The following is a 20,736-nucleotide window of genomic DNA, read 5'->3' as shown; positions in this document are numbered from 1 at the left end:
AAGCAAGATAGAAATACTGATGCAGCACAACCCCAAATTTGTTCAAAATATATGTAAATTTATACATAGGTAAGAATAAAGGAAATGGAACAATATGCTAACATTTCACTCTTTTCCTAGACATATATTTACACTTAGTGGTAGGATTATAAGTGATTTTAATTTTCTTCTTTACACTTTCTGAATCTCCCTATTTTGAATAATAGCTAGGTATTATTTTTACAATCACAAAGTCATTAAAAACCAAACAAAACAGCAGATTTGGCTGGGCTTTCTATCAACCAATGGTGAGATTTCCTGAGTTGTGGCAGTAACATATTTTTTTCCATTTTGTACAAAGTGTGAGTTGCCATAGAAGACTTGGGTGTTTTCAGTTCAGTGAAAACACAGTCATTCTTTAGCAGCAGGACGCTTCCAGGAAGGCCCAGGAAGGGTCTCCTCCTCCTGGCTGATTTGGTTTCGCCCCGCTGAGTGGCGGTGTCCTGATGTGGGAGCACAGACCCGGGGTCACACGCCTTAGGAGACTCCAGAATCCTTAGGGAGCTTCCTGGCATCATGCTCCCATGGGGGCTGCCACGAGGGCACCAGAGCTCAGAAAGGAATCCACCAGGCCAAAAAGGAAGGGAACTGGAAGCAGAGAGAGGTGAGCAGAGGACGAGGGCGAGGGCAGCACACCTCTGCCTGTCGGCCAGTCCCAGCCTGATGCCTGTCTGTCAGGAGTGTCTGGGACACCACCACGCCTGTCTGCCTACTGTTGTGACAGCGCTGCCTTGTAGAGCTGGAGGTAACCCACCCTGGATAGCACTCATGGCCTCTTCTCTCATCCCTCCCGCTCAGTTATCTGATTGCTGGGGGGAAAGGTCTGACACAGGATTTTTTAACTTTTTATAACAGACACAAAAGTAGAAAGATGTACCCATCACTCAGCGTCAGCCACCACCATCATTCTGCCGTTCCTGTCTCATCTGCTGTCTGCCCTCCTCCCGTTTTTCTGGTGTGTTTTAAAGCAAACTGCCGAAACCATACAGTTTCATCTGTGAATGCTCAACATGCATCTCTGACAGAGGGAGATCTCCACAGTCGTGGGCCATCTGCATGGGCCAGGTGGAACTAGTCTATTCAGAAGGTGTAGGCTCTGGGCACAGTCTCTTCTTTCCAGTCTCCCAGCTCTAGTTCAGGTAGCAATTATAGGCAGGTGTCAGTTTTTAGTCTTGACCCATTCTCTCAGGTGGGGAGGTCCCAAGGTATATGCTCGAGGGTGAGGAACTAGCAAGTTCCCTTGTCCCAGATCTGACGTATTCTCCTACTGAGATTTATTGATAATAAAGTGAACATTTCAATTTCCATCTCTCAGACACTCATCTTTTTCTCAGCTGGATCCAAGAACAGGGTATGAAGACTTACTACGACTAAAACCCCAAGGATAACCCAGTAAATTCGCCCCAAAATTTATATATTTAAGAACATCAACATGTGAACTCTGTTGCAAATTTAGCAACAAGAAACAAACAAGAGCAGAGTCTCAACCACACATTCCTCCTCTTTGAAATACAAAAAGGTTTACAGGAGCATAAATTAACCCCTTGGTCTTGGCCTTTGCCTCAGTCTTCCTGCTCCAGAGAGGCCCAAGACCCTGTGAGTTTCTGACCACCACAGCTTGAAAATTTTGGTCTAGAAGGTTCTCTCTATATTCATTTTACACTATCAACCCCCCTAGGTAAAGGCAGGGGTGGGCTTAGAAACAAGGCCTTGGTCAGGGAGGGTCAGCAGACGCAGGGACAAAGGTTGTGATGCCGGTCCTGATATCTGTTCCCCTGCGGTGAACCCAGCATATATGGGGTTAAAACCAAAACACACTCCTTCCCCCTTCCCTGCCTCTAAGTTACATTCACATGTAGATGGTGGTTGTTTTATCCTGTGTGTGCCTGAATTCCACAAGGCAAGTGGAGGTAATAAATTATTAAAAGCCCAGGTGGCTACAAACTGAAACTCTGGCTAATGACCAGTTCTTGAGGTTTGTTACAGGGAGACTGAGATCTCAAAATTATCAAGAAGCTGAAGCTCCCAACTCCTGGTTCCTGGGGCCGAATCCACCATTCATCACAGGGACAGACAAACAGAGGACACCTGCAGCTCCCCTAACTCAGCTAAATGCAGGCTGATGGGAGGACGCCAAACTGCAAAGCCGCAGCTCCCCTCCCCCACCTAACACTTTGTAAACTTTGTAATCGTTAATTGGTGGCAGTCGCCGTCCACTCCCCAAGGCCAAATTTCAGGTGATGCGAGAAGACTGGTTGATGGAGACCTAGATCTCCTGCTGCAGATAGAGATGACAGCCAGCTTGGCGCCAGAAGACTGGGATCCCTCCTCCAACAAATAATCAGTCACCAAGGATATATTCTTTCCCACAAACTTTCCTTTAAAAACCCCAACTCCTAATGCCTTAGGAGGACTGTGGATTTTAGGGCATGAGCCCACCGCAGCCTCATTTTGCTGGCAAAATTAAACCATTTTTCTTTTCCTCGATCCCTGGTCATTGTGTTCACTGATTCGGCTACCGTGACAGCGTCCCGGGTTTTTCCGGCTACAGTTGTATGCACTAAGCAGGGAGAGGGTCTGGAAGGGAGAGGAACCCAGACCCAGATTCGCCCACTTGTAGTGAGTGTTTGGAGCAAACACTAATGTCCTCGAGTGACCTGGCAGACCCTGTCAAGTCAGCCTCCCACCGCCTCTCTGACCTCACCTCTCTCCCCTCCCCACTCAGGCTGCTCGGTCACCCTGGCCTCCTGGGCCTCTGCCACATGCCAGCTCAGAGCCATCACCTGGAACCCCACGGCCCGATCCTCACCCCCTTTACCTCCTTGCTCAAAGGTCGCTTCCTCAGTGGGGCCTTCTGAGCATGCCAATTAAAATCATAGCTCCCCTCCCCTCCCAGCCCCTTCCCCCACTTTTCCAGATTTATTTTTCTCCATAGAGAATAGACTACCCTCTAGAATTTATTCCTTTTCTCTATTGTTTGTCTCCCACTAGAATGGGGGTTTCAAGGTGATTCTCTTCTGCTTTGTTCATGGCTGCACCCTAGGGCCCAGCACATAGTGGGTGCTCAATAAATGAATGAATGATGGAATGAATGAATGAATGGTGGTGGCTGACTGGCGGCCTGAAGATACAGTTTGGAGAACATCATAGTGGTGGAAACTTGCTTTCAGTCAAGGGCTGAGATGTGCCAGCAGGAACCTAGAGCAGAAGGAACGACCTCCCAGCTGCAGACAGCGCTCCCACAGGGGCAGGAGGATTCCTGTCCTACGGCTGAATTCGAGAAGCCCGAATGTGGCTACATGTGCTCTCCCTGGGGACACCGGGCAGGGCATCCCCCTACAAGGGCTGTGATGTAGGGACGGGCTGCCTTTGTCTATAAGGGGCTGGCCCAGAGGACAAGTGTTTGTGGCAACCTGGAAGCCTTTAGACCCTCATGAAACCGGAGAGTCGTGGGGAACAGCTGCAGCCACGTAAACTCACCTCATTGCTTCACAGCCAAGTGCAGAGACGTGGCTGTGGGAGATCAAGACTTGGCCACCCTGAAATATGTCTCTTTACCTTGATTGTTTTCTCTGAGGGACATTTGACCTCCCCCACTAACTGCCTAAAGAATTTGACATAGTAACTCCTTCCTGGAACAGATCTTCTATCTGATGGCTGTAATGTAATGTAAAATAGATGTTACAATAGGAAAGCACCAACAAGCCTATCTTATCGGAAGTTCTGTCTCTCTGGCCACATTCTCTGGATGGCCCTGCAAGGAGTTGCCAGACAAACATTTACATTTATAAGGGAAATCTCCATTTGTAAAGGTATCTCCCTCTCTGTATTGGGAAGAGGGGGGATGACCTCATTTCTAGAAATTTATCAATGTGGAAGGTGAGGCCTTAAATCTGCATAATAACCTTACTCTTGTTTACTGTGCTTTAGTGGTAATCTCCTGTAACTGACTCCCCCCACCCCCAACATCTTCCTTTGTCATTGGCTGAACGTGGTATTTAAGACGAGAATTTCTGCTATTGTGTTGAGAAACGCAGTGTCCCTGGTTTCTCCCATGTATACATGTTATTAAACTTGGTATTATTTTCTCCTGCTAACCTGTCTTGTTAATTACTTGGCCAGCCATAAGAACCTTAAGGGAAAGGGCAGAGGGGGATTCTCTCTCTTCCCTCACATGGCTCAAGTTGAAACCAGCAGTTAGCCTTTGATGATTAAGCAGCTAGTAACTATGGGGGGTCGGAATTGGCCATCTCACAATATGTCTGTGCCTGAATGACACTTTGGCCTCCACCCCCACTAACTGACCAAAGGAGTTTGGGATGGGAGGCCTGCCCCCAGAACAGGCTGTAACCATAGACATCTCTGGGTACCTGGGAGGGTCCATGCTAAGCCCATGCTTAGTTCTGGTTACCGTTTGTAAGAGACTTTTACATTTGTGAAGAAAATCTCCATTTGTAAATGTATCTTCTTCCCTGCACCAGGAAGAAGGGGGGATGGCCTTACCTAGAAACTTATCAGAATGGAAGGCTAGGACTTAAATCTGCATGATAAACTTACCCATTGTTAACTGTGCTGTTTAGGCAATATGCTATCTGACTCCCACTAGGTTTCTACAGATAGCATCTTCCTGGAGCTTGGGTCACCATGGTAACAGGTGTTTGAGCTATATTTTTCAGGAATTGGAACCCCTTGTCCACTTCAGGCCACTTAGGACCACCAGCCCATCAACTGTGCCCACGCAGACTTATGTCCAATAAGCGACCTTTTGACAGCAAGAGGTTAAGACTCCACCCTCAGGGCATGCTGACACCGCCATTCTGTGAAGACGGTCCTACAAAGAGGCATGAAGCCTGACTACGCCTGCACAGATCATCCATTACCTCATCTCCCCTCACCTCCAGTCATTTCAGACCACCCTGCCCCCCACCCCATAAATACCCCTGAGTCCCTATTGTAGGGGAAGTGGATTTAAGATTCACTCTCCTGTTTCCTCACTTGGCTGCCTTGTGATTAATACACCCTCTCTCTCTGAAGCAACCTCATTGTCTTGGTGTTTGGCTTTCTGGGTGGCGGGCAAAAATGTACCCGGTGCAGTAACAAAGTCACTGGTTTGAAAACCACATCAGGGTGAAATGATATTAAAGCTTTGTCAGGCCACTAAGCTGACACTTGGGGGTTTTCATGGCTCCCCAATGAGTATCTGGTTTCAGTGTCACCCTTTCCAGACCCCACCTGTCTGCACATAGTCCCTGAACTTCTAAGAGGTAACCTGTGGGGAGAAGCAGTTCAGGGAGACGTGATCCATCCTCGCATTAGCACCGGGGTGAGTTTCTGCCAATGCTCCATAGAAGTTTGCAGAGCTAGTGATTTGTAGGCAGTAAAGCATGATGAAAGAAAAGGAAAGACAGAAAGAGTAACTAGAAGATGTCCTTTATCCAAAAGAGCAAGAGAGAGAGTGAGAGAGAGCTAGAGAGCGAGAGAGAGCGAGAGAGAAAGAGAGAGAGAAAAAGAGAGAGAGAGAGCCCCTTTGTCTCTTTGTCTCAGAGCCACTGCCCCACTGGTGGGACTGGTGAGAGCGTGGGGAGCGGCTGGCTATGTTTCTCGGCAGCTGTCAGGAAATCTCGGCCTCCTGCAGAGGCCTCTGTCACCCTGAGAAGTGCCTGTACGCAGGTGCCAGCGGCTACAAAACCATTACTTCCACTTGTGGAACGCTGGACCATCCACACACGGCTTGTGCCTGTTATCTCATTGGACCCTCCTGACATGACTTTCTGATGTGGCACGGTCTACATTTTGTAGAGGGAGAAATTCAGTGCAGAAGCATCACACAGCTCAATAAAGCCCACGTCACCTCCAGTTTCAGAGTCAAGACCAAGAGCAGGCCTTCCAAGCTCGAGTCCAGTCCTCAGACAGGAGGGAGGGGCAGAAGGTCAATTGGCAGAAGAAAGTTAGAACATCTGTTTTCCTCTCCCACTGCCCCTGCTGTTCCTTGACCTGCAGGGCTTTTCTTTGAGAAGGAGGAGGGGAAAGAAAGGACCAGGACTGGCAACTAAGAATGAGCTCCCTAGGTGGCTGGCCCCGGGGTGCAGCGGTTAAGTTTGCGCGTTCCACTTCTGCGGCCCAGGGTTCTCAGGTTCGAATCCCCGGCGTGAACCGACGCACCACTTGTCAGGTCATGCTGTGACGGCGTCCCATATAAAGTAGAGGAAGATGGGCACATCAATGCCAGTCTTCCTCAGCAAAAGGACATGTTAGCTCAGAGCCAGTCTTTCTCACCAAAAAAAAAAAAAAAAAGATTGAGCTCCCTAAACCAGGAACTCACCTGCAAATCTGCCCACCCCAGGTCCCAACATAATGCGGAGTCTGTGGAGGGCACTGAAGAGGAGAAAGGGGGTCTCTGAACTCCAGTGTCTCTGCTGCTGCTTTCATGAACCTGGGCATGTCATTCCACTAGAAGCCATAGACTCCCCTCACCTTCCTCCCTGAAAACATATGCCTGCCCAGTCAAGGAGCTGAGAAACCAAGATCAAGTCGAAGAAATAACAAGCAGTCTCTTTTTTGCATTGGGAGATGGCAAACCCAGTGCATGTAACAGCTGTTCACAATTTTAAAATAGTACAGAGCACACATAATTAATAACTTCAAAGTTATCTTGTTCTCATTGAAAGCTGTCAGTTGTGCCTATAAGTTATTACCAAGTGCTTTAATATCATATTTAGAGACATAGGTTCAAAATAATATTCTCTCTTCATAAAAAATAAAGCAACAAGGAGACAACCATGCTACATGAGCAAGATGAACTGAGTTCAACATCACAATCAGCTGAGGCTTAGAACAAAATTGTCTAACAGTGTACATTATAATTATTGTGCTGAAGATAAGGAATGTCAAATGGGAAATAATTGTCATTAGTAAATACCACCACTGTTTTTGGTATTACATTTATTTGGCTAAATCAAGATGATAGTTTTTGCCTCCATTGTTTTTCCAGGCTCCATAAATAGCATCCCATCAACAGTTTCCCCTAACACCACATAGGATTCGTTCCGCACAAAACTGACGCATACAGGTACTAACACCAACAGACAAAGGGCTGGGATCTGTTCCCCAAAGTCAGAATTCTCTGGGCTCCCACTGGCCTTGGGATGAGGTTACCCCTACTTTCTGGAGCCCGCCCCTCCTCCCCATCTCTCCTACCGTCCAGAATACAGCCTCCCTGAGATGTGCCTGCAGGGCCCTGAGGACCTGGAGTCCCTGAGGGCTCCTTCCTTCGGGTCAGCGAGGACAAGCCATCATTTTGGGAGGGCATGAAGGATTCTGATCCCTGGCATGTGGGAGCAGGAGAAGGAAGGATGCAGGACACGGATGACAGACCCACCATGCGCCCACACTTCGGCACCAGGTTTGAGAACCGCTTTCTGCAGAAGCCGCCCCAGGATGCATCCAGCTAAGTGTGGAATGGTGAACGTTAGAGCTGTCTGTGATCCAATCAGGAGCATCAGAGTGAGAGAGGACAACACTCCTGACTTCCACACCTGCAGCCGAGCTCAGAGATACCCTCCTCCATCACAGCTCTTCCCTTCCACCTTCCCAGCACCTCACACCTGTTTGGAGCCGGGCTTTCTCCCATCATAACTCATAGCCTGGGAGCTCTCTGTCTTCTGGTCCACTTCTTCTCTCCAAACCGCCCTCAATGATCCCCATTTCCGCTCTACAGCTGGTGGCTGGTGACTTTACCCACACCCCAGCGCCCTGTAGCCATGCACACTGTCCTTCTAGCGTTCCCACACTGCTGGGCCCCAAACCCGGGAATCCTCTGCCCATCCTTCACTCCTTCCCTCAGCTGCCCACATCTCTCACGGGTCTCAAAGCCGCTATCATCTTCCCTGTGGTAAATTCCCCAAATCACCTCTACTCTCAAGTCCTTGTCATTCTCAACAAATAATCTTCTGCCAAGTAGCTGAGATCAGGACAACTCGGCATAAACTCTCAACATCCCCCCAGTTCTTAGTGTGTCTCAGTGTCTTCCCCATCTACCTCCTCTTCACTCTGAAGGGCTAGTTTCTCTTCTTTACGTCAAGGGTGGCCCTCATCTAAGCTCCTCTCCTCTCCCTCCCATCTCTTTTCGAAGGGCAAGCCATCAACGTCCCCTCTGTTCCCTGGGGTTTTATCTTTTCCCTCTTACAGCATTCTTCCTTCGGAGTGCCCCCCCCAATAGAAAACTGAGCAAAATGTTCCCTCAACTCTGATGACCTCCTAAGACATGTCCCTTTCCTCACCTCCATCCGAGCTTACTTCTCTACCCACCCGTCCCTCCAGATTTACCTTCATTCCGCCACGCGATCAAACGCCTTTACAGGCTGGTGGGGAAGGGACACTTCCACAGAGATTTTCCTTAGGCGTCCTCTGAATAAGGCCTGTCGTTTCATGTCATTTCCTGCTCAGCCCTAATGAAATCAACCAACACGCCCCAAATGGGCGGCCCCTCCTGTTCCGAGGATGCACTCCTCCCCACCTTGCAGTGGCGGAGGCTGGCTCGTCCCCCTGAGCACACAGCTTGGCCGTGGCTCCCAGTGGGCCTTGCAGTTGGGCAACCACGTGACTGAGTTCTGTCCACGGCCTGGCCTGTGGGCGGTGGTGCTGAACTCCACTGCGAGGCCTGGCCCATAAAACTCCCACTTATCCTCCACTCCCCATCGTGAAAGACGGCAGGGCCCCTGTTGGCGGGATTCCTTAATGCCTGTGCGAGGCAGAGCTCCACCCGCCCTCAGCAGCCAGACAGAAGCCTCTACCGTGTAAGCCCTGGGATTTCAGGGGTTACTGTCACGGCAGGTTGTGTTCCACTACTACGCTCACAATCCCTCTTCTGAGCTTCCCCTTCTTCCTCCACACCTTTGCTTCCTGACCCTCTTCTCCTGACTCAATCTCCCCAGGATCAGCTCCTTTCACCTATGGGGTGAAGGGGGTCGCCAGGGAAAGGGCACACGAGAAGCACTGTGCGTCCCCAAGTCACCCTGTGTCCTTTCATGCTGTGGCCAGAGGCAGCCACTGTCCCTCCACATGTGGAGACTCATACATGATCATCAAGATCACTGGGGCAAGCCCCCCTCAATTGGCTTGTTCACCCAGAGGGTCATCTCCTTACCTCCATGTTTAAATGCAAGAGCAGAAAACAAGGAAACACATTAACATGTCTAAGTTAAATAAAGGTTGAGATATGCCATACAAAAGAGGGAAGGAAAGAGCACCACTTTCAACCCAGAAGTCCTGCCAGTGGCCAGGAAAACAGAATAGCACTTCCCCGGCGAGTGGGGCAGGCCTCGGGCCTAGGCACGCTCAGCACTAACAGCACAGCTCCCCTCCGTCAGGCGTCACCATCCGTCCACAGGGCCAAAGTCTTCGTCCGTGCCTTCTTTGCGTACTTGCATCAGCACAGAGCATGGAAAGGCAAGTTTTCAGCGGCTCACCTGCCCGCTGTAACTGCGTGTAACTGCACCCTCTTTGAGTGCTGAGCCCTGGGGACACGAGGAGACAGATGGAGTCCCACCTGCAGGGAGCTCTGGCACTGGAGGGGCAGAACGTAACTGGCCCCTACACCTGGGGGAGCCCAGAGCACGGTGGGAACATGGAGGAAGCCCTTATTCCAGTATTCCAGCCCTTATTCCAGTTGACCCAGGGGATCAAACCAGGGGTCTCCTCACAGAGGGGCGTGGGGGCCAGCCACAGGAGCTGCATGAATAAAGGCCTGGAAGTGAGACTAAGGGGTTTCCATGCCCTCCTCAAACTGTCCTCAGACAGGAGGGAGCTGTGCCCACACAGCCAGCCGTGTTCCCATCCGGCTCACCTCGGGGAGGTGGAGTCGGGAAGCGAGACCCAGCAGAGGCGCACAGCTGTGCCGGCAGCGGCAGGTGGCACAAGTCTGCTGGAGCTGAGAGAGGGAGATCTCTGCAAACACCCAAACCCAGGAGCGAGGCAACCGCACTCTTCCCACTGCTCCCAGACAGTGTTCACCCCCTCTGAATTTCACAGATATTTTTTTTCAGTTAAAAACTAGCCCAACACCAATTCTCCCTCACGCCCTGCTTCCCCCCAGTCTGTACCTCCAAAACCCCCAAATAGCCATGGGCTCTGGACAGTTGCTGTGTTTTGCTGAATCCAAAAACGGCTCCTGGCTAATTCTTGGGCTGCTAATCTCCTGACAAGCTGTCACTCCTGCAGTCAAACATTTATTAAACACCCATGGTGTGCAGTCACTTTGCTAAGCACTGGGATGTTAAAAATGAACAAGAGAAGGTCCCTGACTCGGAGGACCAGGGTCTGAGCAGGAGGGAGTGAAAAGGTTGGAGAAACCACAATGTGCACAGGGTCTCAGGGCTCAGCCAACGGCTTCACGGAGGGAGGGGCATTTGAGTCGGTTTAGAAAAGTGAACGGGGCTCCACAGGTCCCTGCACAGAGGCCTGAGCTTGGGGAGGGAGTGGTGAAGTGTGGGGGCTGGAATCTAAGGTGCAGGGACAGGGACAGGGAGTGCTGGGAGGCTGGGCAGGAGGCCGGGATGTGGGACCTCCGCGCCTCAGGCAGGCTTGGAAACCATCACCCTGGAGGCAGCAGGAGGGAGGCTGGGAGGGAAGAAGGGGGCTGGGACTTAGAGGCGAGGGCAGGGCAAGGAAGATTCGAGAGAAACAGAACTTCAGTTATAGTGAGGAGGACGGACTAGTGTGGGGGAGGCTGGTGTCGGGCAGTGGGGGTCGGGGGCATGAATTATTCTAAACAGACACCACGACGTGTCTCTTTAGAGGCACGAAGACCTGATCTAGGGCAGGGCTCCGCTCCTGGCCTCTGCCTAGCCGGCACCCGTTCCCACGGGGGTCTGCTTTAGGCTCGTGAGGCTGATTCCATCTTCATGCCAAAGACCCCGAGTTAGCATCTCCAGCGCGAACCTCTGTCAGGAACGTCATCCTTCTACGTCCACCTGCCTATCTGACATCCCCACTCGGGTGTTTAACAGACACCTCAGGCTCTGTGAGCCCAGCACTGACTCCTGGTCTCTGCACGCCCCCCCTTCACACCCCATCTCCCACCTCAGTTGATTGCAGTTTCACCCCTCTAGCTGCTCAGCCGGGGCACGGGGGAGCTCCATGACTCCTGTGACACCGTAACCTCACAGCCAGCCTCAGGACAGCCGCTGGGTCCACCAGCGCCCAGCATCTGGTGATGCTGCCCCTCCACGGCCACCAGCCGGGCCCGAGGCAGCCTCACCTCTCACCTCGAACGGGCAGTAGCTTCACCACCTCCTTCCACTCTTGCCGCCCTCGGCCCCTGTGCAATCTAGGCTCGACGCTGGCACCAAAGGCATGCTCCCAAAACTGAAGTCAGGTCACCGACTGCAAAGGCTCTTCAGGGGTCTCCTGTTTCACCCAAAGCAAAAGCCCAAGTTCTTCAAAAGGCCTTCAAGGACATGGGTGGTGATGGACTGTAACTAGTGGTGGTGAACGTGATGTAATCTGTGCAGAAACAGAAGTACAATGATGTACACCTGAACTTTACACAATGCTATAAACCAATGTTTCCACAATAAAAAAAAATTAAAAAATAAAAGGCCTTCAAGGGCCTACGTGATCTGACCCTTTACACAACCGCCCTCATCTCCTATGACTTGCCCACCGCCCACCCGGTTCCAGCCACTCGGCGCTTCTTGCTACTCCTCACTCAGGCCTGGGGCATTCCTGCCTCGGCCTCTGTGCAGGCTGCTCCCTCGTCTGGAACGCTCACCCACTCCCCGTCTCCCTTCTGTTTGATTGTTTTCCCACTGTGGTTATCACTTTCTAATTTGTTTGCATAACTGACCTACGTATCTTCTTTGCTGTCTGCTCCCCACACCAGAAAGGCGATTCCCTGAGGAGAGAGACCATTTCCTGTTTCCTGACGTGGGAAGTAGTGAGACCAGTGCCTGACATATATCATCTGTATTTGCTGAATTGAGAAGGAGTTTCAGAGAGAGAACTGATGAGAACCGAGGGCAGAGTATATCTGGAAAGTGAGGGAGGAAAGGGGATCAGAGAGAACCCACGCTGCAGTTTGGGAGACACTGGTGCCATCCCGTGTGGTGGGCAAGAGAGGAGCCGAGAGGGAGCAGGAGGGGCCAGGCAACGCCAGAGTGGATGTGAGAGCTGAGGGGCTGGAGACACCGGGGGTCTTAGCCCTCATCAGTTGGTTGCAGACTTGAGCCTGCAGCTTAGGGCAGCGGCGGGGTTGGGGAGTCAGCCCTAGGAGCTGCAGGCCCAGTGGTGGTTCTTGGGGACCTGTGGTGGCACTCCACCCACACAGTCTCCAGGGGGAAATGAACCGCAGACCCAGCTCGCCCATGGCCCTGCCCGCCACAGTGCACACAAGGCACAGGCTTGCTAGATGTGGGATGGGCACTCAGAAAGCGGCTGCTGCAGATACATTTGAAAATTCCTGCCAGGCCTCTGGACTCCTCTCGACTGGGGTCCCCTCTGTACAAGAGGCCCCTGGAGACTATCTGCTCGGGCCTCCTCATGAGACCTGACCACTCCCCTGCAGCAGCACTCAAGGATGGGCGCGCCTCTGAGCCCATCCCATCCCATCTGCCATGGCCAGGTGCAAGTGTAAAGTATGCTTCGCCACCACAGAAATTCTATCTGCCTCTTTCCCCCAAAGCAATGGGGTTGACAAGCCACAGAGAGGAAGCCTGCAAACTCTTGGATCTCCAACTCCAGCACTGGGGAGAAAGGTGGAGGGACCCATGTCCACAGCAAACGTGCGGCAGCAGCCAGGGCATCGTGCTCCCTCGTGCTCACACAGCCACGGTCACAGAAGGCAGGAGAAAGTCTCCAGATACTCTCTCCAGATCCCAGGGGGATCTTAGTAAATCCACTGACGCAAAGGGGCTTTCTCTGAATTATCAGACCCTCACATGTCACCATCAGCTCCGCTGATTAGTCCGTGCCCCTGTTTCCGCTTCCCAACTCTGAGCCCAACAGGGGCTGCCCCTGACCCACGGTCACCACGTGCTTCAACCTCTCCCATCTCAAGCCAACTCTGCGTGCAGATGTGCACACACGCTGGGCTTAGCAAGACCTCCTGGATTCACAAGAGAAGTGCTCCCTGAAACCTTTCATTTCTAGAAGAGCCCTGAGGCATTCCACGGCACCAAGCCAGGCCTCCAGGGGGTCAAGAGAACTCCTCCCTCCTTCGGTGCATGCCCGTCCACACTGGGAAAGAACCCGGCCGAGGTCAGGTGGCCGAGCCCCAGTGCCCAGTGCCCGGTGCCCAGTGCCATCCCGGTCAGGCTTCATGTTCCTTACCAGCCAAATGGGAGGATGACCTCTCACCCGTAACACCCCCTGAGGAGCCGCGCCAATAAAAGCAGAGGATGAACGAGCAGACCGGGGATGCACGGTTAGGGCTCTTGCGGAGCACTGGTAGCGGAGGGGAGGGGAGGCCGTCCCGCAGGGCACCACTACCCTCTCTTCTCCCAAGCCAGCCCTGAGGCAGCAGGACGCCCGGACGCCAAGGGGCTCTCCCCTCCCCCTGAGCAGAGCACGCCTAGGCACAGGGTGCTCCACACCCTCCGCCACCCCCGCCTGGCGTCACGCTGCAGACGTGGGGCCACGTGAAGCACACAACAGCCATCTTCTCCCTCGCCACCCGGGACACTTAGGGCAAGTGGGGAAGGCAGGACCCTCCTCACACCCTCCCCGTTTGCTGCCAGGGAGGAGGCGATGCGGGCTGCTCCTGCGCGTGGTGCGGGCACGAGTCTACATGAGGGTATGCCCTACACGACACGTCACCGAGGTAACCATCTACACACCGACCACGCAGAGGAGCTGATTTTTAAATATCCCACCCGGTATAAACAAAGCACCAGCATATCATCCACCGACTTGGGGTCTTTTTCGTTAACTGCTGGTGAGGTAGGTCTCCTCATGACGCTGCTTGAACAACTGGTTTTCTGAGCATGAAGACAGAACTTGACATTTATGCTTACTCCATTTCACCATTCTTTACAACTGTGTTTCCAGCCTATTCTGGTGTCTTTGGCATCTTAATTCTGGCCCCGCGGAGAAGTTTTCCTCACGGACAAGCATCATAGGCAAACCTGCTAACGTGCCTTCTAAGTCTGCATGCAAGTCCCCACCAAGAGTCTGCAGGACAGGAGAGCACAGCCCTGCATCCTGTCTCTGGACCTCTCCACAGTGAGCTGATTCCCATAGTGCTGCTCAAAGACGGCGTTCAAGAGAGCTGCCTCTCCCACCACGCAGCACAGCACATTCGTGTCTCCTGTCTTGTTGGCATTATCCAACCGCTAATTCCCCAGCCGGTGCTGCTGTGCCTGCATAGACATGGGGGCACACCTGCCCCCAAAGAGCCCACCCCCTGGGAAGCGACAGGAGCACTTGTGAGAAAACACTCAGCCACACAGGCCGAGTGTGGTCAAAGCCCAGGAACCACACACAGATCTTCAACAAACACACGAGTGAGCAGTTATTCTTTCAGCAAACATTTATAGCAACGAAACAAAAGAGACGGCCCTTGCAAGGAGCCTACCTCGTGCCGGCCCGGTCTGTGCACTCCGTTATTGTCTTTAAGCCTCACAACCACCCCAGAGGTCCATGTCACTGCCCGTGAAGAGAGGACACTGAGGTTCAGGGAGGGTAAGGAACTTGCCAAAGGTCACGTGTCTCATGTGTGGTGTTGAGCCACACTGGGTCCACCTCTGAAGCCCACGAGGTCCTGAGCTGCCCCGCGGCCCACTCAAGGTCCTGCCATTGGGGCTGCCATTGCCCATGAGGAACGGGCCCTGCTCTCAAGAGTGGCAGACGCCAGGCACGCCATCTTGGAGCCCCGGGGAAAAGAAGAATGGGGCCGGCTTGGCAGGACCTCAGGTTGGGGCACTCACGCTACAGGGTGGGGACCCAGCCAAGCCATGGCAGGACTCGGGAACAACAGAGCCTCACCCGTGTTCCTGCAGAGCACTGACCCACGCAAGCAACACTGCAGCCCTCACACACCGAGGAGCAGGGCTCCCCAGCCCCTGGGCCTGAGGAATTCCCTCAGATTGACTCATCCTCACTTCTCTTAGAACAGTGCACTCTGAAGAACCAAAATGCTGGCAATAATTCTGCCCTCTCAAGGACTGGAGACACAGAAGGAAGGCCCTGTCTTATGTTTGGGTTTATTCCGCGAGGACAAGAGCACCCTGTCTGCTCCTCTCTCTGTCCCAAGTGGACACCAGCGAAGGTGCCCTGCCCAGCTGTCCTCTGACAAACGGACAGGTGTCAGTGACACGTGCCATCAGTCCCGGTGTGAAGATGGCCGCTGGCGCTGATGGCACACAAAACCGATGGGGAGCAAAGAACAAGGAGGCAGGTTCCGGGACGCAGGACTGTGGGCCAGGAAGAGGAGCTAGAAGGGCAATGAGGAAGATCAAGGCCTAGGCAGGAGAGGCGCACGGGGGCAGGGAGAAAGGACAGGGCGAGGTGGCAGGTGCACACAGATTGAGTGCCCGTGATCAATGGGCAGGTGGGCAGCTGGGGGCTGTGGAGATAGTAGCTGAGAGGATGACCCACAGCACACCAGGAAGTACAGACACTCCTGGAGATAGCACTGCCTTCTCAGGAAACAGCCTGCCGGCAGCAGCAGGTCAGACCAGCTCCAGGCGGTTTTATTCCATTTGTCCACTGCGCCTGCCCAGAAAGCCCAGGGCAAAGAAATAGCCCTTGTTGGGAGAGGACTATACAGTCTGCAGCGCAAAAGTTCTCACCCACTTCTCACAGATCCACCCCGGTCCATCAAGCATCCGGCCTGAACTGACTGGTGGGCAGCCCAGGGCGGGCAGAGGCCCTCGGCGCCCCACGGGACCACAGCCAGACGCCTGAGCACAGACCTGAGCCCCGCACGCACTTCCAACCCCAGCTGGACAGGCTGGAGGAGAGCTCTCTGTCAGCCAGTCCTGTGAGGAGCACGACTCCACCACTTTCCTCCAGAAGCACCAGGCTCATCTCTCGGATAAAGGACACTCCAAACGGGGCTGTCTGCCTGAGCAGCAGCGGAGACGACAGCCTCGGCCCCTCCTGGCACACCAAGCTGGCTCAGGCTCCAACCCTGCGGAGGACCCCAGCTCCGACCACTCTGATCTGACCTGCCTGCTCGGCCTCAAAGAGGACAACAGTCTCAGCTAATCGCGAACTTTACAACCCACCAAGACGCACCCTAAGGCCATATGCGAGGCAAGAGTCATGGTGGGCTTTTGTTGCACACCTCAAGCACCTCAAACCTCAAGCACCTCAAAAGGGAATCGACATAAAACCCCGGAGCACAGTCTCCGGAAATCCCCGTTTGGGGCTTCTTGTCTTCACTGGTTGTTGCTAAGAACCTAGAAGTCTGTTTCCGAGCATCTGAGGCAGTGCTGTGGCTGCACCAGGGCTCCACAGGCGATGGTGTGGGGCTGGGCACGGCACAGGCCGCAGCCCTGCCCAGGAAGGTGCGGGAGAGGAAGGAGTGAGACCCCTGCCACAGCTCCTGGGAGGAGGGCCGAGCCCCTGAGCCTCAAGGGCCATGGGGCCGTCCCGTCTGAGGAAACACACAGGGCGTAAGGAGGCTGAGCCCAGAGCAGAGGGGGGCCTGTAAGGGGAGGCGTGGGGCACGAAGGGCCACAGGGCCAGAGTGATGAAGGAGCCTCCGTACATCCTGGAGGGAGGAGTATCTGAAAGGCACATCTCCAGCGACTAGGCAATCAACCCTGGGAAGGCATAGATGGGCGACCTGCCAGTTTGCCCTTTGCGTGTGTCTGGTTGGTCTTCCAGCTCTATGCCCATGCTCTCGGCCTCCCTGACAATGCCTGAGCCCCTTCCAGAGAAGTGGGTAGCTGACGGGCCTGACTCAACTGTCAGCAAGGGGTGGATGCCACTGTTACCTGTTACGGTTCCCCATAACATTTTTTCCTAGCTTCTTAAATTGCAGTGTAAAAAAATGTGCACCAACGTTAACTGGACACCAGCTGCTACATCCGTGTAGCCACTCCCAAAACCAAGCTATGAAACATCTCCACGTCCCAGAAGACTCCTTCTTGCCTCTTCCAGTTAACGTGCTGCCGAAACCACCGCTGTGCTGTCTGTTGCCCTCGGGTAGTCACGCCTGCTTTTGAACCTCCTTTAAAAACTCATATGGCATACGCTCTCTTGTGTTTCGCTTCTTTCAAAAATGTAGAAAATGTAGTAATCTTTCGTTCATTTTCACTGCTGGACAGCATTCCATCGTATGGACGTACCATACTTTATTTATCCATGCCACAGTTGATGGACATTTGAAGTGTTTCCAGTTTGCGGCCATCATAGTAAGGTTTCTGTGAACATTCTCATATATGTCTTTGAGTATCCCTGTAAGAGTCAGCCTGGGAAAAAGTTCCACAGGCTAAAAATGTCTGGGAGCTCAGAGTTTTGACTTTTAGACTGCACGGTCAGTGGTATTCATGCATCAAGTTCTCAGATCTTAAGCAGCAGGATGGAGAACACCCCCTAGGAGCTGAAGCAAATGCACAAGTGGAGGCTTACAAGGTGTTCGGGTAATTGTGAATCTTACAAGTCTATCTGACCTCAGATTATTGTGGAGTAGCTTCTTTCTCTCTTGGAAAAGGGGGCTCCAAGGTCAGGTCACCCCCGGTCTAAAGTCACATCACCCCTGGTCTAGTGAAACAAACAAGGGCAAAAGAAGCAGCAAGTGTGACAGTGGGACCTTACCTCCACGTACAGGAGAGGGAAAATCCCAATCTTGTCCCCCAGCATTCCTTCTGCCCAGTTGTCATCCACTCTTCTGATCACGGTCAGGACTTCGTCCTGGAATTGCCAGAGCCCACCATGTACACAAGCACAGGGATGTACACACACAACAAAGAAGAAAACAACAGACCATTAGTATCGTTGAGGTTAAGAAAAGATTCCAAGCAATGATTCGAAGAACAGTCACTATTCATTCCAAGATCTGACATGAAAACAGTCAACCCTTACATCTTCACCCAGGATCTCTCTCTTTCTCTCGTGTATTGATTACAGCTGCAAAGATTCTGAAATGGAAAAGCATGGCAATTCACAATATAGTTAGTATTTTAAAATTCACGTTCCCATTGTTTATTTAATGAAATAAAAATATTTTGAATAAATATAAATTCACTAAGTATAAAACCTTTTAAGTTTCTGACTCCATTAAAGAACAAAAAAATGACCCAATCAAACTGCATTTATTTAGAGTCACAGGTACAGAAAGCTTCGAATAACCCTCTTAAATTATTTGGCATGCCAGACAATACCAAGGAGAGATGCACAAAGTGGAAACAGATGGAAAGAGAAAGGAAGAGGCCTGAAGCAAGGAGGAAAGATGACTGTTGTGGGGAGATTGGCAGAAAGGCAGCTGATGAGGAAGGACAGACCCAGGATGCCTTCACAGGTGCCATGAGCTGTAGAGACAAATGGCGGGGGTGTGGAAGGGAGGGTGAGAGAGAGAAAGGACTGAGAAGTGATGGAGAACAAAAGGGGGAAATGACCAGGAGGAACCCCCAGGGGAGAGAAAGACAATACAGGCTGCAGCAGGGTCAAGAGGGCCAGACAGGGATGCCATGGGCCAAACTGGTGCCGACATCAGGGCTCTTTGGCTAGCCTCTGTTCCCTCTCCAGTAACCATCCTTCTTTTAGCACACAGGGGTACAGGGGAACCCCCACAACGACAGTCCACCCAACCACCCGCCACCCCCGCCACACCACATCAAAACCTGTCATTTGTCCCTCAAGAATCTGCTAGGAGACCAGCTGGCCCATCTGGGACTCTAATGTGCTGAGGAGCTGATGGCCAAGAGCGGCCTAATGGGGTAACCCCTATTGGATTTGAATGTACCACCTGCCTTCCCAATGAGCCTTCCATACTTTAACATAAAGCAATAACATGGGACTTGTAGGCCTCTCTCAGGGTCAGAGGGACATTTTAGGGCTGTAGATTTCATGAAATCAGCAGAGAAGCTGCTTCACTGTGAGCTGAGGGACCATACAGTTTTGCTGTGTTCATCTAGGCTGAGATAGAATGATCTAATGGGAACTCGATATGCCTTTCAGAGACACAGAGAGGGAAAAGCAAGGACGAGCATCTGTATTGGGAAGTTCCTCCAAGGTCTCTTCCAAACCTCTCTTCTTCCAGGAGTACAGAGCAGAGCTTAGGGGCAATCATACCCCTCCTTTTCCCTGTCCTCAATTCCAATTTCCCACTTTAAAAAATAACAAATAACAAAAGGATTTGTGACTTTTCCCAACTGATATAGGCCAGAAAAATGCAACGGACACTCTCAGGGAATCCTACCATTTCACATGTTACAGGGTAGCTGGTTCTTCGGCTACAGGATAACATTTACAAGGGTTTCCCTCTGGCAAATGCTCAGCCATTAGAGTGTGTGGGCTTTTCTGACAACCATTAGGGCCAAAGAGGCCAAGGGGCTTGGGGAGAGGTGTACAGAGAACGCTCCCTCACCCCTTGGCCTTGCTCACCTCTCATGGTCGCAACTAGGAGAGTCCTGACCCGGCGATGAACTCAGCTCAGATTTAGCCAAAGGGAGACCCTAAGACTGACCATGCAAAGGAAAAGGTAATGGCAGACTTCCTACAAGTCTGAGTTTTTGCAACAGCAAAATAACACACACAAAAATTGAATTTTATAAAATTAAAAAGAAGAAAATACCAGCTTCATTTTGGTTAAAAACAAGAAAATGCCATAATATCTATACTATTATTTAACATTGGTCTAGAAATTAGAGCCAAGAAATAAAAGATGACAAAACAAGAAGTATGAATATTGGAAAGAAGAGTATACAATTTTCTACCTGGAAAAATAGAGTATCAACTAAAAAATTAGAATAAGTAAGAACTTGAGAAAGGCTTCAAATTTTAAAATAAATACATAAAAATGATTGTTTTTCCCATCTACCAGAAATAATCAGTTAGAAAATGTGATTAAAATTGGCTAACCGTTAAAAAAAATAAAGTTAGTTCTCTAATTCACTGTATATGCCAAAATTAATTCCATAAGGATTAAAGATTTAAATGTTAGAAAAAAAACTTGAATATCCAAGAAGAAAATATGAATAGATATACAATTTTGAGCTGGAGAAGGTCTTTTGAAGTATGATAACAAAAATTTGGCTACAAAAAAACCTAAATTCTCTATGATAAAAACAGCAGAAACAAAGCAAAAAGGCAAATAAATCAGAAAAATACTTGCAGGATGTATGAGAGTCTTTACTATATAAGGACCTAAAGACACAGTAGGAGAAAAAGACAAATATCTTAAAAGAAAAATAGGCCAAGGGCAAAAATCAGGCAAATCACAAAAGAAGAAAAGCAAATTGCCATTAAACATTTAAAAATGTTATACCTGACTAGTAATCAAAAAAATACAATTTTATACAAGAAGATTCCTTTTTTCCTTCTTTATTCTCTTTTGCCTATCAAATTAGCAAAGATGAACATAAAGCCAACTCATAGCGCTGGCCAGCACACAGGGAATGGGCACGTTATCATTTTTGGTGGGGATATAAATTTATGGCCGGCAGTTTGGCAATTCCTAGCAAACGTTAGAGCCTACATACGATCTAACAACGCCACTTCTAGGGACTCTATCCTAAGAAAATCAAAGATATG

At 51.2% G+C, this 20,736-nt stretch overlaps 1 protein-coding gene across 3 annotated transcripts in view; it reads right to left on the bottom strand.

Annotated features, from left to right (window-relative positions):
- Positions 1-20,736, bottom strand: part of SH3RF3 (SH3 domain containing ring finger 3) — a 384,655-nt gene that overhangs the window by 125,744 nt on the left and 238,175 nt on the right. For 2 of the 3 annotated variants that reach the window (XR_015550333.1, XM_087426348.1), the window contains exon 3: positions 17,800-17,895. The exons of the other annotated variant lie outside the window; for it this stretch is intronic. Coding sequence is in view for 1 of the 2 variants with exons in the window: in XM_087426348.1 (XP_087282474.1) it covers positions 17,800-17,895 (96 nt within the window). In the remaining variant the exon portion in view is untranslated. The remainder of the gene's footprint in view (positions 1-17,799; positions 17,896-20,736) is intronic. 3 annotated transcript variants of the gene reach the window in all.

This window comes from Ceratotherium simum, chromosome 40 (genome assembly GCF_057802395.1).
Source record: "Ceratotherium simum simum isolate JZ-2026a chromosome 40, ASM5780239v1, whole genome shotgun sequence".
Taxonomy (NCBI): domain Eukaryota; kingdom Metazoa; phylum Chordata; class Mammalia; order Perissodactyla; family Rhinocerotidae; genus Ceratotherium; species Ceratotherium simum.
This window is presented reverse-complemented; position numbering and strand designations above follow the sequence as displayed.